This window comes from Sphaeramia orbicularis, chromosome 10 (genome assembly GCF_902148855.1).
Source record: "Sphaeramia orbicularis chromosome 10, fSphaOr1.1, whole genome shotgun sequence".
Classification (NCBI taxonomy): Eukaryota; Metazoa; Chordata; class Actinopteri; order Kurtiformes; family Apogonidae; genus Sphaeramia; species Sphaeramia orbicularis.
Genome location: NC_043966.1, coordinates 49,781,566 through 49,796,827, shown reverse-complemented (window position 1 = coordinate 49,796,827; position 15,262 = coordinate 49,781,566). Strand labels below are relative to the sequence as shown.

At 37.9% G+C, this 15,262-nt stretch overlaps 1 protein-coding gene across 1 annotated transcript in view; it reads right to left on the bottom strand.

Annotated features, from left to right (window-relative positions):
- LOC115427536 (tectonic-1-like) overlaps positions 1–15,262 on the bottom strand; it is a 36,850-nt gene that overhangs the window by 13,612 nt on the left and 7,976 nt on the right. The window contains exons 4-5 of the mRNA XM_030146120.1: positions 11,417–11,568; positions 10,934–11,036 (exon numbers count right to left, since the gene is read on the bottom strand). Of these exons, the coding sequence (XP_030001980.1) occupies positions 10,934–11,036; positions 11,417–11,568 (255 nt within the window). The remainder of the gene's footprint in view (positions 1–10,933; positions 11,037–11,416; positions 11,569–15,262) is intronic.

Below are 15,262 nucleotides of genomic sequence, written 5' to 3'. Positions count from 1 at the left end.
CATGTGGAATTATGTACTTAACAAAAAAGTGTGAAATAACTGAAAACATATCTTATATTCTAGTTTCTTCAAAGTAGCCACCCTTAGCTCTGATGACTGCCTTGCACACCCTTGGCATTCTCTTGATGAGCATCAAGAGGTAGTCACCTGAAATGGCTTTCACTTCATAGCTGTGCCTTGTCAGGGTTACTTCGTGGAATTTCTTGCCTTATTGATGGGGTTGGGACCATCAGTTGTGTTGTGCAGAAGTCAGGTTGATGCACAGCTGACAGCCCTATTGGACAACTGTTAGAATGCATATTATGGCGAGAACCAATCAGCTAAGTAAAGACAAACGAGTGGCCATCATTACTTTAAGAAATGAAGGTCAGTCAGTCTAGAAAATTTCAAAAACTTTGAATGTGTCCCCAAGTGCAGTCGCAAAAACCATCAAGCACTCCAACGAAACTGGCTCACATGAGGACCGCCCCAGGAAAGGAAGACCAAGAGTCACCTCTGATGCTGAAGATAAGTTCATCTGAGTCACCAGCCTCAGAAATCGCAAATTAACAGCAGCTCAGATTAGAGACCAGATGAATACCACACAGAGCTCTAGCAGCAGACACATCTCTACAAAAACTGTTAAGAGGAGACTGCGTGAATCAGGCCTTCATGGTCAAACAGCTGCTAGGAAACCACTGCTCAGGAGAGGCAACAAACAGAAGAGATTTATTTGGGCCAAGAAACCCAAGGAATGGACATTAGACCAGTGGAAATCTGTGCTTTGGTCTGATGAGTCCAAATTTGAGATCTTTGGATCCAACCGCCGTGTCTTTGTGCGACGCAGAAAAGGTGAACGGATGGATGCTACATGCCTGGTTCCCACCGTGAAGCATGGAGGGGGAGGTGTGATGGTGTGGGGGTGCTTTGCTGGTGACGCTGTTGGGGATTTATTCAAGATTGAAGGCAACCTGAATCAGCATGGCTACCACAGCATCCTGAAGTGACATGCCATTCCATCCGGTTTGCGTTTAGTTGGACCATCATTTATGTTTCAACAGGACAATGACCCCAAACACACCTCCAGGCTGTGTGAGGGATATTTGACCAAGAAGGAGAGTGATGGAGTGCTGCGCCAGATGACCTGGCCTCCACAGTCACCGAACCTGAACCCAATCGAGATGGTTTGGGGTGAGCTGGACCGCAGAGTGAAGGCAAAAGGGCCAACAAGTGCTAAGCATCTCTGGGAACTTCTTCAAGACTGTTAGGAAACCATTTCAGGTGACTACCTCTTGAAGCTCATCAAGAGAATGCCAAGAGTGTGCAAAGCAGTCATCAGAGCTAAGGGTGGCTACTTTGAAGAAACTAGAATATAAGATATGTTTTCAGTTATTTCACACTTTTTTGTTAAGTACATAATTCCACATGTGTTCATTCATAGTTTTGATGCCTTCAGTGAGAATCTACAATGTAAATAGTCATGAAAATAAAGAAAATGCAAAGAATGAGAAGGTGTGTCCAAACTTTTGGCCTGTACTGTATATATATATATATATATATATATATATATATATATATATATATATACATACAGGGGTTGGACAAAATAATGGAAACACCTTCTATGATGCCACAGTGTTAGGTTTTTCCATTATTTTGTCCAACCCCTGTGTGTGTACACACACACACACACACACACACACATATACATATTTATATATATATATGTATATATATATATATGGGTTATTCCAGAATTGGAGGATATTTGACGTCCCGTCCCACCCATCAAATTTTAAATAATTCATGTACAAAATACTAAAACATGGAGTTTCTGTGTAAATTTACTCGTCCTGAGACCAAATCTAAAAAAACTGGGAGAAAAGAATGTTTGTAAATAGTTTTAAAAATACCAAATAAGTCTGGAGTACCCCCTAAAATGCCATTTTTCTCTTGTCCCAACCCCCTGATGACCAAATTGAATCTCAAATAAAACAGTTAAAATGAAATTTAAATCTCTTTTTTTTGGTATGACTTGTTTCATTGCTGTCTCTTGTAATTGCGGGAACATTTTTTTTAATAAACATAATATTTTAAATAATAATTATTATGCATGGAACCTGTGTCCCACAACATACCCTGTTACCCATAACCTTTTAGCATGGTAGAAGAAGAAGAAAGCAGTGAATCGCATGATATGCTGGAATTGACATCATCAAACAGTCTTCCAAAAGAATGGGTAGAGCAAAGGTATGTCCTCTCTTCTATTTTTCATATTTTCATAAGATTGTGAGCCTTGATTGAACGTCTCACTCTACTTCACGCAACCCTGTTACCCATATTAATAGAATAAGACAAATTCTTTTTGATTTTTTCTTTACTTATTTACATAAGTAAGTGTGTCCTCTTGGTCAGCAGTAACAGCTAGCTAAGTAGCTAGCTTCTATGCCTGAGAAAAAGATAACATTAGTCTGGATTTGCAACCCTGTTACTCGCAACCCTGTTACTGTGATTAGAGTAACATGGTTGCACTACATTAATAGGGTTGCATCTCCTCCAGTTTACTCAGACTTTACAAACTATTATTTATGGTTCAAGTCAATAATTTACATTATCTGAGATAGAATTTAGTTCATCTACATCTTGTAAACACATTCCTGAATTTTCCAGACTGTATTGTTTCCTTTCATTTCCTAATGGTAGTCCAAATGGATTATGGTTGCAGCAGCTACCTTGATGGGATTATTAACTCGACATAAATCAAACTATATATAAACAATGAGTTACAATTCATAATAGGGGACACTAAATTAAGTTAGATAATTTTTTTCTTACAGTGTGGCCCACCATTGAGTGCTGCTGAAAAGCAGAGATGCCACCGTGCCAAGTGTGATGCTGATGTACAGAGGAGACAACAGTGTTTACTAAAAGAAAGACAGAAATGGAGGAAAGATGGAGAAACAGGAAAGAAGTTGCTTCAAAAAGACCGCAGTGAGAGGGGACTGCGTGCCCAACAAAAAAAGTGGAGAGAGGCTTATAAGAGGAGTAAAGCCAGGAGAACGTTACCTGAAGGGTTAATAATGGGGGGGGGGCTTAATATCAAATACCATATTAGCCCTGATTTTCTGATGCAACAAGATGTTCTAAGCACTCCTGTGTCATTTTTTTTAAAATTTTCATCCAAAACCCCCCCCTACCCTGAAAATTACTTTTTAACTCTGAAAATTACAACTTTCACAGCTTCTTCACTCTTTTGTCCAGTGCAGTCATAAATCTGTTCATGATGGGCCATTTAATGATCTTATAAGTGCCATATTGTATCGTAAGAGTATTTTGTACAGTGAAATGTCTAATGTCAAGGTCATGTTATAGGTTAAAGGTCACCAAAATGCCTAGTTTTTTTCAAAAATTCATACCATTCTGACATTTTATCAAATCTGTCCTAAGTTCTGTTCCCTCTGGTTTCCTGGTGGGACCCCCCCAGGCCTTTGGCCCTTTCAAAGACACATTAGAGACTAAATATTAAAACATGTACTTTACATTTGAATTTGCCGCCATTAGCGTGACGGGAAACACTAGCACACATTTAGGAAGGAATCACCAACACTTCATTCATTCATTAATTTTCTGAACCCACTTTATCCTCACTAGGGTCACAGGGGTCACTTGGAGCCTATCCCAGCTACTGATGGGCGAAGGCGGGGTTCACCCTGGACATTTCGCCAGTTCATCACAGACTGAACATATAAGAGACAACCACTGTCACATTCACACCTACGGGTGATTTAGATTAGCCAGTTAACCTATCAGAGCATGTGTTTGGATGGTGGGAGGAGCCAGAGTACCCGGAGAGAACATGCAAACTTCACACAGAAAGGTCCCACCCCCATCGACTGGTGTTGGAATGGAACCCAGGACCTTCTGTCTGTGAGGCACCAGGTCTATCCACTGCACCACCCACAACAGGACATATACATGTAAATGTCAAAGTCATATAAAACTACCGTTTGTTCTTTTTGACATGTCTGTATGGAGAATACATGAGTGAATAGTTCTGTTTAATGTGTCTTATTGAATGGAAGTTGTTTGTGGTCAGTAGATGTGTTCTGAGGAGAGAACCTGAGCCCAACATTTGGAAGAACCCACATTAACAGCTTCATTCCATGAAATATGCATTTGGACCATTTGGGTGACCTTTGACCTATAATTTGACCCTTTACACTACACCTTTTTTAGTGCAAAGCACTCTGAAGACATCACATGTCTCACAAAAAACATCTAAGGCCCAGCATGAGCAGATTGTTACATTGTATTTCATCAAAAGTGAAGAAGGTTTGAAAGTTTCCAAAAACCCCATGTTTTCAGGGCTGAAAAAGTAATTTTCGGGGTAGGGGGTGGTTTTTGGATGAAAATTTAAAAAAAATTTAAAAAAATACACAGGAGTGCTTAGAACATTTTGTTGCATCAGAAAATCAGGGCAAAAGTTGAATCTGAAAAATTTCTTGAAATAAGCCCCCCCATTATTATTATTATTGTTTTGTTTTTTTGTTTGTTTTTTTTGTGTTGTGTTATTTGAGAAACAGTGCTGACAGAAAGTATTAAAAGTTATTCAAAGAATACTCTGGTGTCTTGAGCATTTGTCACTTTTATATAATGATCTATAATCAGAAATAATGTAGCTAGACATTCTTGTTACTTTATGCAACCCTGTTACCCTACTTTCAACCCTGTTACCATATCATTTTAATTGAAAATAATCATAAATTACTTTCTCAGCTCAAAAGTGTTCAACCCATTGCCCTTTAAAGAGTTTATGTAATTATATGCAACATGTGTCAGAGTAAATATTGTAAAATAAATCCTGAAATTGTTAAAGTGAAACATGCCACTATTGAAAAGTTGGCCGAGGCAGATTTTGAAAGTTGCTAAAATTAATTTAAATCAAGTCATATGTGAAACCAAATGGTTATTCAGAGAGAATGTTACTTTCTTTACTTAATGGAAAAGGAATTACATTTAAGAAATTAATTAATGTACTTTTTTCAGGTTCCTTAGTGTTGGTAACAGGGTTGCACCAAGTATTACAAACACCAAATAAATCATGTAATAAAAATTGTACCATTGATGTGTAAGCTGAGCCAATCAAGCCTTTGATAGTTTATTACCTATTATTGATGAATATATAATGGAAAATTAGAAAAGTGAAGGTTTATTTTTCAAGAATTTTGAAGCCCAAATGTCCTCCAATTCTGGAATGACCCATATATATATATATATATAAATAAAACACATAAGATAAATATTGGCTTCAGACATCAATACCATGTTGAGTGATATCAGCAAATACCAGCCAAAATGTAAGTTTTGCAAAGCATTTGAAGAATTTACAGAATTTGCTTTTGCAAGAAATGTTAATTTTTTTGCCAGTCTGGTGTGTAGTTTTGCATATATATATATATATATATATATATATATATATATATATATATATATATATATATATATATATATATGAGGGGTGTAATGGTACAGAAAAATCTCAGTTCCCTCAGTTCAGGGAATGGAGTGTGCGCTGCATAACTACAGAAAACCGAAAGTGAAACTTAACACTCTTCGAACGTCCCACCCAGCTTCTGTGCCTCTGTTATACTCTCTGTTGTCATGTCATGTTTAACCCCCTTATCGGCACCCCAGCCTCAGAATAAAGTAGGGTTTTTTTGAGTTTTTTGCAGCACCGCGGTACTGCTGCAGAATGTGTATAGGGAAATCCTGCACATGGGTTCTGCTTACAGTCACCCTGCTTCCTGAGTGTTTGCGTTCTTCACATAGGCTACATGTATTTGTTCAGTAAACCTCCGTATTGTATTAAAGGCCCCGAACCGAAACGGTTCAGTACAAATGAGTGCACTGTTACACTCCTAATATATATCTTTTCTTGTGTTCTCTTTCTTTTTTTGAAATAAAAACAAAATAATTCAGTGATGTAAACACACATGCACATGCACAAGTGCGCGCACACACACACACTTTTTGTAGGACAGTGCTGCAGGCTAAACAACACTCTTCCACTTTTATTTCTGCTGCTCTTTGCACCCTGTGTGTTACAATAGCAGTCATGTCACATGGCCTCTCCCAATCTTAACTCACTGTTTATACACCAGAAATATGGTACTTCAATAAAGTGAAAGGGCTTGTTTCTGAGTAGTGAATCACATTTTTAAGATAATAAATCAATAAATAAAATTGGCAATTGGAAATTACTAATAAGAACAGAACATTTTGGGTTTTTTCCACCTTGTTCTTTATTATTCTTAAAGCAGCATTTGACTTTCACCACATTTTTTTTTTTTAATTTGTAAAACCTGAGTGATAACGTAATTATCACTAATCCATTAGTCTTTCCATGCCTTCACATCTGAATCACTTCCCTCACGGTGAACAACTTTGAAGATTACTCCATCATAAACACAGTTTGCTTGTTTACAGAACAAACTGAAACGTCTTTTCCATGATTGCCAATACAAATGTACAACTAATAGAATATGAAACAATCCACAGAATACACATCACTCAAGGGAAAACGTTTAAAGTGGGACTGACTAATACAGACATCTGTTCACAATGCACCTTGGGCAGAGGTGTCAAGTAAGTGACCTTACTTCAGTAGAAATTTTGGTTATCTACACTTTACTGGGGTAATTATTTTTCAGACAAGTTTTTACCTCTACGCCTTACATTTTTACACAATTATCTGTACTTTCTACCCCTTACATTTGAAAATAGCCTTGTTACTCCTATTTCAATCCATCTTGTTGTCATTCAAATAAAAAAAAATATCCAGATAAATAGCGTCATCCAGACAGAGTGAATTTGATTGTGGTTGGATGAGAGGTATAAACATATATCATTCTGACACACTATTGGTTTGTACGCAATCCATCGCACCTGACTTTTTGCACCATTCCAATACCTATATTCAACTAGTCATCATATCTTCCACTCCATGAAGCACATGCTCGTTAGGACACATATATGGTTCTTTAATACATTTGCATTGGACTAAAGTGCGTTTATTTTCAATGGGCTTATACGAATCAGGTAGCCTAGTGCGTCCCAAATTTTTCAACATTAACATTTTAATTAGGGATGCACCGATACCACTTTTTTCCAGACCGAGTACGAGTACAAGTACAAGTACAAGTACTTACATTTGAGTACTTGCCAATACCGAGTACCGATACAAGTACTTAAAAATCCCATTCCAGTTCTTAGTTCCTTTTGTAAATGTGTTTTATTGTCGTTGTCATTAGTCTGACTGGAAAAAAGGGCTGCTATTGACATTTAATGTGTTGGAATGAGCGTTTCTCAATTAATCCACCAGGGGGCGCCGCTCTTAATTAACCATACTGGACAAATACTACAAAGAAGAGTGAAGTTTTTTGAGAAGAACAAGAAAGTCAGTAATAACAAACATGGAGGTGACAGAAGCAACACTAATGTGATACTAATATTGCAGCGTTTTCGCTGGTAAGGTTTAACAGCTTAGCTTCAGCAGGTAGAGAAAAGAGAAATGAGTGATAAGTTTCGTTTTCACTTCCGTTGGCGGGGGTCCGCACCGCTCCGTACTCCCGCTGGTATTCTCATTCTGGGTATGCATTCGCCAGCACCTGGAAAACGGATCGAACGTACGCAGAGGACGGACAGAACGCTGCGTCTGTATCTATCTGTGTCTTTAACGTTACTTGCAGTCAGTGTTACTTTTATCACTGTCATTTATTTTGAAAAATACCCACACTCTTCACACTCCCCACACATTATTCCACCTGCTGCACTGAACTGTGAATGTCAAACGGCTGTAAGTGGTATCGGCGCATTTGTATCGGATATCTTTTATGAGTACGAGTACACACACTGAGTATTGGAGCCGATGCGATACTCGTACCTGTATCGGTGCATTCCTAATTTTAATATAACATTATAGTAATTATGGCCTTTAGAAAAAGGTTTTTAGGGGAGGTGGGGTAGTGCACTATAGGCCCGTGTGGTACAGCGTAAGCTTTTGTCCTAATGGCATTTTTTCTCCCTCACATTTACTTATGTACTTTAAGTAGTTTTGAAACCAGTACTTTTCCACATTTACTTGAGTAAAAAGCTTGAGATGATTCTTCAATTTCTACAGAAGTCTTTTTAAACCCTAGTATCTATACTTTTACCTGAGTAATGAATGGGAATACTTTTGACACCTCTGACCTTGGGTCACAGAGATGATTATCTTCACGCCATCTGGTCTTGCCAGCCAGTTATTTCATTTTGGACAACAGTTACAGGAAAACTCTTGTGCATCTTGGGCTGCAGAATCTCAGCATCCCCATCACTCTGCTTGCTGGGAGACTAGACACACATCACAATTCCAACTAAACACAAAAACCTGTTACTGATTTCTCTAACTATTGCAGAGAAAATAATTTTTCAAAACTAGAAATCCAAACATTCCTGCCATATCACTCACTGGATCAATTTACTCTCAGAACACAACTCAATAGAAAAAATAACAGCTTGTAAAAGAAACAATACATCAGCCTTTCAGGAAACATGGAACATCTTCATAAATCACCTAAACCACCCAGAATCCAATCCAAATCAGTAACCAAAGCCAGAGCCTGGGTAATATCATACTTGCAAGGCAGTGGTGGTGGTGGTGGGGTGGGAGGGGGGGGCAGTGTGGGGTGAGTGTGGGGTGGGTGTGGGGTGGGTGTGGGGTGTGGGGCGTGGGGCTGGGGGACGCCTGCCTCTTTGCCCCCTAGTGGTGTGGCCACAGTCTTTGGCGAGGGCAGGAGGTAGCTGACTTGGGTACCTCCATCCCTATCTCTCATATTGTAAAAATGAAAAAAAAGTTAATGAATGAATGAATGGATGAATTAACTAACTAACTAACTAACTAACTAACTAACAAAAATAGTCCCTTGCCATTGGACAGACTCTCTCCAAAATGGTCTGAGAGTGGTCTAACTATCAAGTAGACAAGATTTGGGCCATCTTCAAAACAAAAACAAACAAAAAGGGAAAAAATACTAATTATAAGACAGAGAGGGGGAGAATGGGGAAAGAAGGAAAACAAACAAACAATATAGGAGGAATACCCCTTAGCTGGTCTTAGCTCGTCTGGTCCCGGGGCTGGAGGGGTGGGGGTGGGGTGGCTGGCTTTCGTATGAGAAGGTGATGGTGTCCTCCCCTCCTCGGGCTCTGTGTGTTTGGCTCCACCCCCCATAGCCATATTAATTTAAATTAATTAATATAAACTGAAATTGACATAAATTGATTTAAAAATCTAATTATTTAACCAATTTTTACTATTATTGTGGCTGCCTCTGCCACTGTGAATTGCCCTGTGTATGAATTGTGCTAAACAAATAAATTTGCCTTGCCTTGCCACTGCCGCCACAGTAAAACTAACAAACAAGACTATCAGCATTATTACTATATATTATTGTGTTGTTGTTATTATCATTATTATAATTATTATAATAATTATTAGCTCTCTCACTTTTTCTTTCTCCCCCCTCTCTCTCTCCCCTTTGTCACTTCCATTCACTTACCCCCCCTTCCCTTTTCCCTGTCGCCCCTAATCAATCCATATTGCTTAGTTGCTCTTTACGTTTATTATCTTTTTCATTGTAATATGATGTTGTCATTGTTGTTTGTCATTATTTTCTTCGTTTGTTTATTTGCTTGATTTGTCTTTTGTTTATTTGTTGTTTTTCTTTCTACTTGTCTCTTTAACTGTATCAGTATCAACTGTATCATTAATTTAAAAAAAAAAAAAAAAAACAACTCACTTGGGCCTTTTCGTAAATTTTGACACTAAGTGCATTGTGAGAATGGGAATTCCTCATAGTAGCAAGTTCGCTGTCTCTTCATGAGTGCTGAACCCAAATGTTGGCTTTAACTCCATCCACCAGCTACACTCATTCTTTAAAACAACCCTGGTGGACTGTATAATTTTACGTTGTAGCGATCTGGCTCGTTTTCTTGAATCTGAGAAATTGCTTTTGCTTCCTTTCACTTGTTCTGCATGTGTGCAGAGTCACATGTCAGGTGTATGCAAAGTGACAAAAAAGACCCCTCTAGTGCACTGTGTCTCCATAGTAAAACATGGGCTAAATCGAAGCAGTTTAGCTTTTGTTGCCATGTTTGCAACAGAGGTTTTTTTCCACACTCATGTTCAGGCGTTAAAATATACTGTCTGCATTTGTACAATTTGGACAATTTCTCCATTTGAAAACATGAAGTCTAGAGTACCTAAATAACTGTGTTTTCATTGCTTTAATAAACACCATTAACTTCATTTGGTTTTTCAGTAGCTAACCCTTAACTCTGCAGCTCTCTCTTCTGTGTCCAAATAAATGATCAAATATAAAAAGGAACAGACCTGACATCATTTCATGTTGCAGTGGAAAAAGGAAGACATCTGTTTCTGTGTCGTTCCACAGAGTAGAAAAGGAGAGTCTTGACTGATTGTGAGCAACGCCTACTGATTACAGCTGTCAATTATGTGTTAACCTCCTACTTCTCTTCTGTCACAGGGTAGACATTTTACAGAAATTTACCCTCCTCTGTGTAGAAGGGGGGTGAAATTCTTGTTTCTTTGAGACCATTTGATTACAGTATGCTGAAAGCTAACTGACATTTTCTTCCCAATGATTCCAAAACAATGCAGTACACTGGACTGTATTACATATTGCCACAACTAAGCAATATGAATTTTCAGTAATTATAGTTAATTCAGTATTTATCAGGATAAATGTCAAATCAGGTTGTATTTGTTTAGTTAGGTTCAAAGTGAAAGCTGAAGAAACTAGATGGTTATTTGTGGTTTTAAATTATTAATAAAAGAGGAAATTGTGCAAAACACATACATACATAAAAATGCACAAAGACCAAAAAACCTTCATACCTGCAGCATTGTTATCCACACACTCAGCAGTCACAGCAGAAGCCGGCAGAGAGAAGATCTCCCTCTGTCCGCTGTCTGATATCCTCTCTAGAACATCTCCATACTGAAACACACAGGACACAGCACATGGACGGAATCAGGGAACAGGCAAAAGTATGAGATGCATACACACCCAGGTGCATTGAAAAAACATTAATCAGTGGAAAAGCTGTCATCTGGAACCTAGGGTTGGGTTTCATTGAAAAATGATCAATATCACCACCAATATTGATACCGTGGCTTCCATAACTATTTCTCATCTTTTTTTTTTCCAACATCAAATTTTTAGATCAGAAACAAACCTATTTACCAACTGTGAAATACTGAAAATTTTGTATCTGACCATCCAATACCAGACATTTTTAATACTGCGATGATAATAATCTGAGGAACTGGATTGATTCTGTAGAAGTACTGAAGTTCAGAATCAGAATACACACTCACCTGATACCCAGACGAAGCCTGGGGTTGTGCAGCAGGAACCTGAGCATCATCCTTCTCTGACCCTAAAACAAAGCTGCTAAATTGTTGAAAGAGCCACTCAAAGTTTGTGTCAGTTGGGAGAGCAGGTGAAGGATGAGCTAGTCCATCAACACCTGGACAGAAAGGAGAGGCTTCATCAGGGATTTCAGAGCAGACTCAGCCCCACATATAGTAACACCAAGTCACAGCTTCCATACTTTGGGTAAGGTTTACTAAAAACTACATTACCCAGCTTCTGTTGGAAAAGACTGAGCCTTTCACAAAGAACCTAGGCACAATATATGACAGTGGATTTTAAAGATTTATGTCTGTAGTACAAGGCAGGGCTTCACCAGCAAATGACAGGTTGAATAAGAATTTTGTGTCTTAATTCTCAAAATGTCTAAATCCAGGAAGAATGTCCAACTTTCTGAATTAGGACATTTGACAGTTTTAGGAGGTTGAACAGGGCTGTCAGATGTGTACAGGAATGTTCTCTGATTAAGATTTCCTGTTTTATGACAGATCACAGTGTGAAGATGTATTATTACATACGACTGAAAACCCAAAACCATCTTTTAAATAGATTTAATTTGATTTGGCCTTGCTGAATATAATTTCAGACAATGTATCCTTTAAATCAAAATAAAAACATGACAAAACAACCATGGAATCAGGAAAAATCTGGGACTATAGGTGAGTTTTTGTCTTTTTTTTTTACATTTCTTTCCTGTGGCAGGCCATGTATTTGGTACCTGTGCCTTCAGTGGGGGCGAGGTGGATTTATGCTGCATTCCAGGCAGGTTTTTGAGCCCATAAATCACAACTTCAAGCCACAACTCACGACTTTGTAGCGTTCCAGGCAAGTCACGCCAAACTGCCTGAGGGCAAGGAATTGTGGTAGCAAGGTGTAAAAAAACAGCATGGTGGACTGTATGGGGCTTATGCTCATTTACAGTCATTTCTATCACCAGAGGTGCTTACTCCATACTTATTTGAGGGAAACAGAGGAGGAAAAGCAGTGCATAAGGCAAAGAGAAGCTGTTATATGTTTTATGTTACATTATTTGGATACGAATTTGGTATTAATTTATTCTTGCACTCAACGGACTGAAAACTATGCAGAACATTTGCGAATAAATAACATTAGAACAATACCTTGTTTTAATAAAAATTCATAAAAAATTTGAACTTAAACCAATTTTTCCCAAAATGTAATGATATCTATTCTCGGTCACTGGCAATGTATAAACCCAATGTGGTATGAATTCAACCAATAGTTTTGCTGGTACAGACATTTGAATATTCGTCCATTATAAATAAATGGGTAAAAAAACATTTTAAAAATTCATTAAAAATTTTACCTTTGACCTACTTTCCCCAAAATGTAATCAGATCTATTCTGGGTCACTGGCAATCTATAAACCCAATTTGGTATAAATTCAACCAATAGTTTTGCTGCTAGAGTGTTAACAAACAAAAAACAAAGAAACAAATGGTGCCAGGCACAACAAACCCCACCCCTTGCATGTATTGTAGCATAGATCCAGCTGATGCCATCATGTTTATGTGTGTGCTGATGTCAGCATATCAATTGCCTCTATATATGTGCCAAGTTTGAAATAAATTGAAACAAAGAGGATGTTTTTATAGACATTTGAAATTTCACCCATTATAAGTAAATGGGAGAAGAAAAAAGATTTCACAAATTCATAAAAAAATGTTAACTTTGACCCACTCTTCCCAAAATGTAACCACATCTGTTCTGGGTCACTGGCAATCTATAAACCCAATTCAGTATGAATTTAACAAACAGTTTTGCTGCTACAGACATTGAAATTGCGCCCATTCTAAGTAAATGGGGGGGGGGGATTCCCAAAATGTAATGAGATGTATTCTGGGCCACTGGCAATCTATAAACCCAATTTGGTATGAATTCAACCAATAGTTTTGCTGCTAAAGTGTTAACAAACAAAGAAACAAACAAACTGAACCAAAAACAATACCCCTTGCCTCTCCTTTGGGGGGTGGGGTAATAAACAATTTGCATAAACACCGCATCCCTGGGGGCTGCCATTGTTGTTTCACGGGCAATGTGATGTCAGAACGTGGAACTGGGAGTGCATCAATCTAGTATGAGTTCACGGGTGGGAAGTCACAGGTTTGACTGCCATTCCAGTGCATTTTCACTGGTAGAAGGTTGGAAAAACACGGGTTGTGGTTACGGGTTACCTGAAATGCAGCATTAATACCACCACTATGACATCACAATTACAGAAACTCAATTCAATTCAATTTATTTGTTTGAACGGGACAGTGAGCATTAATGAACATACATGAATGTAAGCTCTCATACATGAATGTAAGCTCTCCAGATTTTAGCTAATGGCTAGCTTCCATCAATTGTCCCAAAGGAGATCTTCCATTAATACCTTACAAAAAATGCAATTTAACAAGGTGTGGCATTACAGAGACAGAAAGATACATTGCATGTATTAAGGGTGAAATACCATTGTTACTAAAGCAAGAAACCCAGGTAAGACAACCCCAAAGTTATGCACTACAACCACAACCATGTACATCATCTGGAGCAGTTCAGAATAAATATTTATCTAATCATATCATACTCACCAGAGATGTTCATTATTTATTTACAAAATCCATCCACCTTTTTTTTGAGCAGGAAAACTTCAATGAACTCCGTCATAGAGGTTATCTCTGCTTTTCAGTTCCATCAATAAATCCTTTTCTAGCCTTTTCGAAGCCATGGAGGCCTAGGCTGTGAGTCGCCTCTGTCCAGTCCTATTCCTGGCATAACTTTTTATTCTCAAGGGCAGAGAATGTCTGCTCAACCAGCTGCTAGCATCAGGGTTGGCCGACCTTTCCTCATGATGTTCAGCTTTGTTGGAAAAGTCAGCCTTGAAAATGGACCTTTAAGTATTTAAGACCAAATAATTTTCCTCTCCCAGACCAGCCATTGTGGGTGTAAAGAATTCTACCTAAAATGTATTAATAGTTCAGTTCAAATCAAATTAGCTTTATTGGCATGAATCAAAAAGAATATAGCCAAAGCTATATCACATAAGTTTTGCTTTTACAATCCAATCAGAGAAAAGAAAAATGCTGAAGACACTGTGGTCCAGCTAGCGGGCCCTGTGAGGTGAAATCAAAATCTGATTGGTTAAAGAAACAGTCCCAGTTCTATACAGTTTAAATTACATGGGCCAACACTATTAATTTTGAAGGCCCAGGGCAGATTAGATTAGATTAGATTAGATTAGATTAGATTAGATTAACACTGGCAACACAAAGACTGAAATTGACAAATTATCGTACATCCACAGACACGCACTGGAAGCAGTGAAGCCAAGAGAAACACTAAGAAATGAAGAGAATAGTCTATTGGGAATAAATCAATTCAATTTCATGGAACAACTATCAGAATTTTGGCTATTTCTTTCCTTTACTCTGTTTTCTTTCAGCGGCAGTCTTATTGTGTTTTGAACATTATTTTTGTCTTATATCTTTAATGTTGTTTTCATCATTTCATCATTTATGTAATTTGATGTCACTGCTGTTTTCCACTGAGATGCCACGCAATCCTGCACACTAAATATTTAATCAAAACACTGAGGGTTTTTATTTATTTATTTATTAAATTATACTGACAGACAGAAAGGTATACAACTAGACAGTTCTTTTAATTCAGCATTAAAAGTAAACGTATCAAAGTGACTGATCAATCAGTGCCAGATATCCATAGGTAATCAGTTCTAATAGATGCAGACATGGTTCATCCTTTCTAATCCAGATGAATGGTTTTAAAGG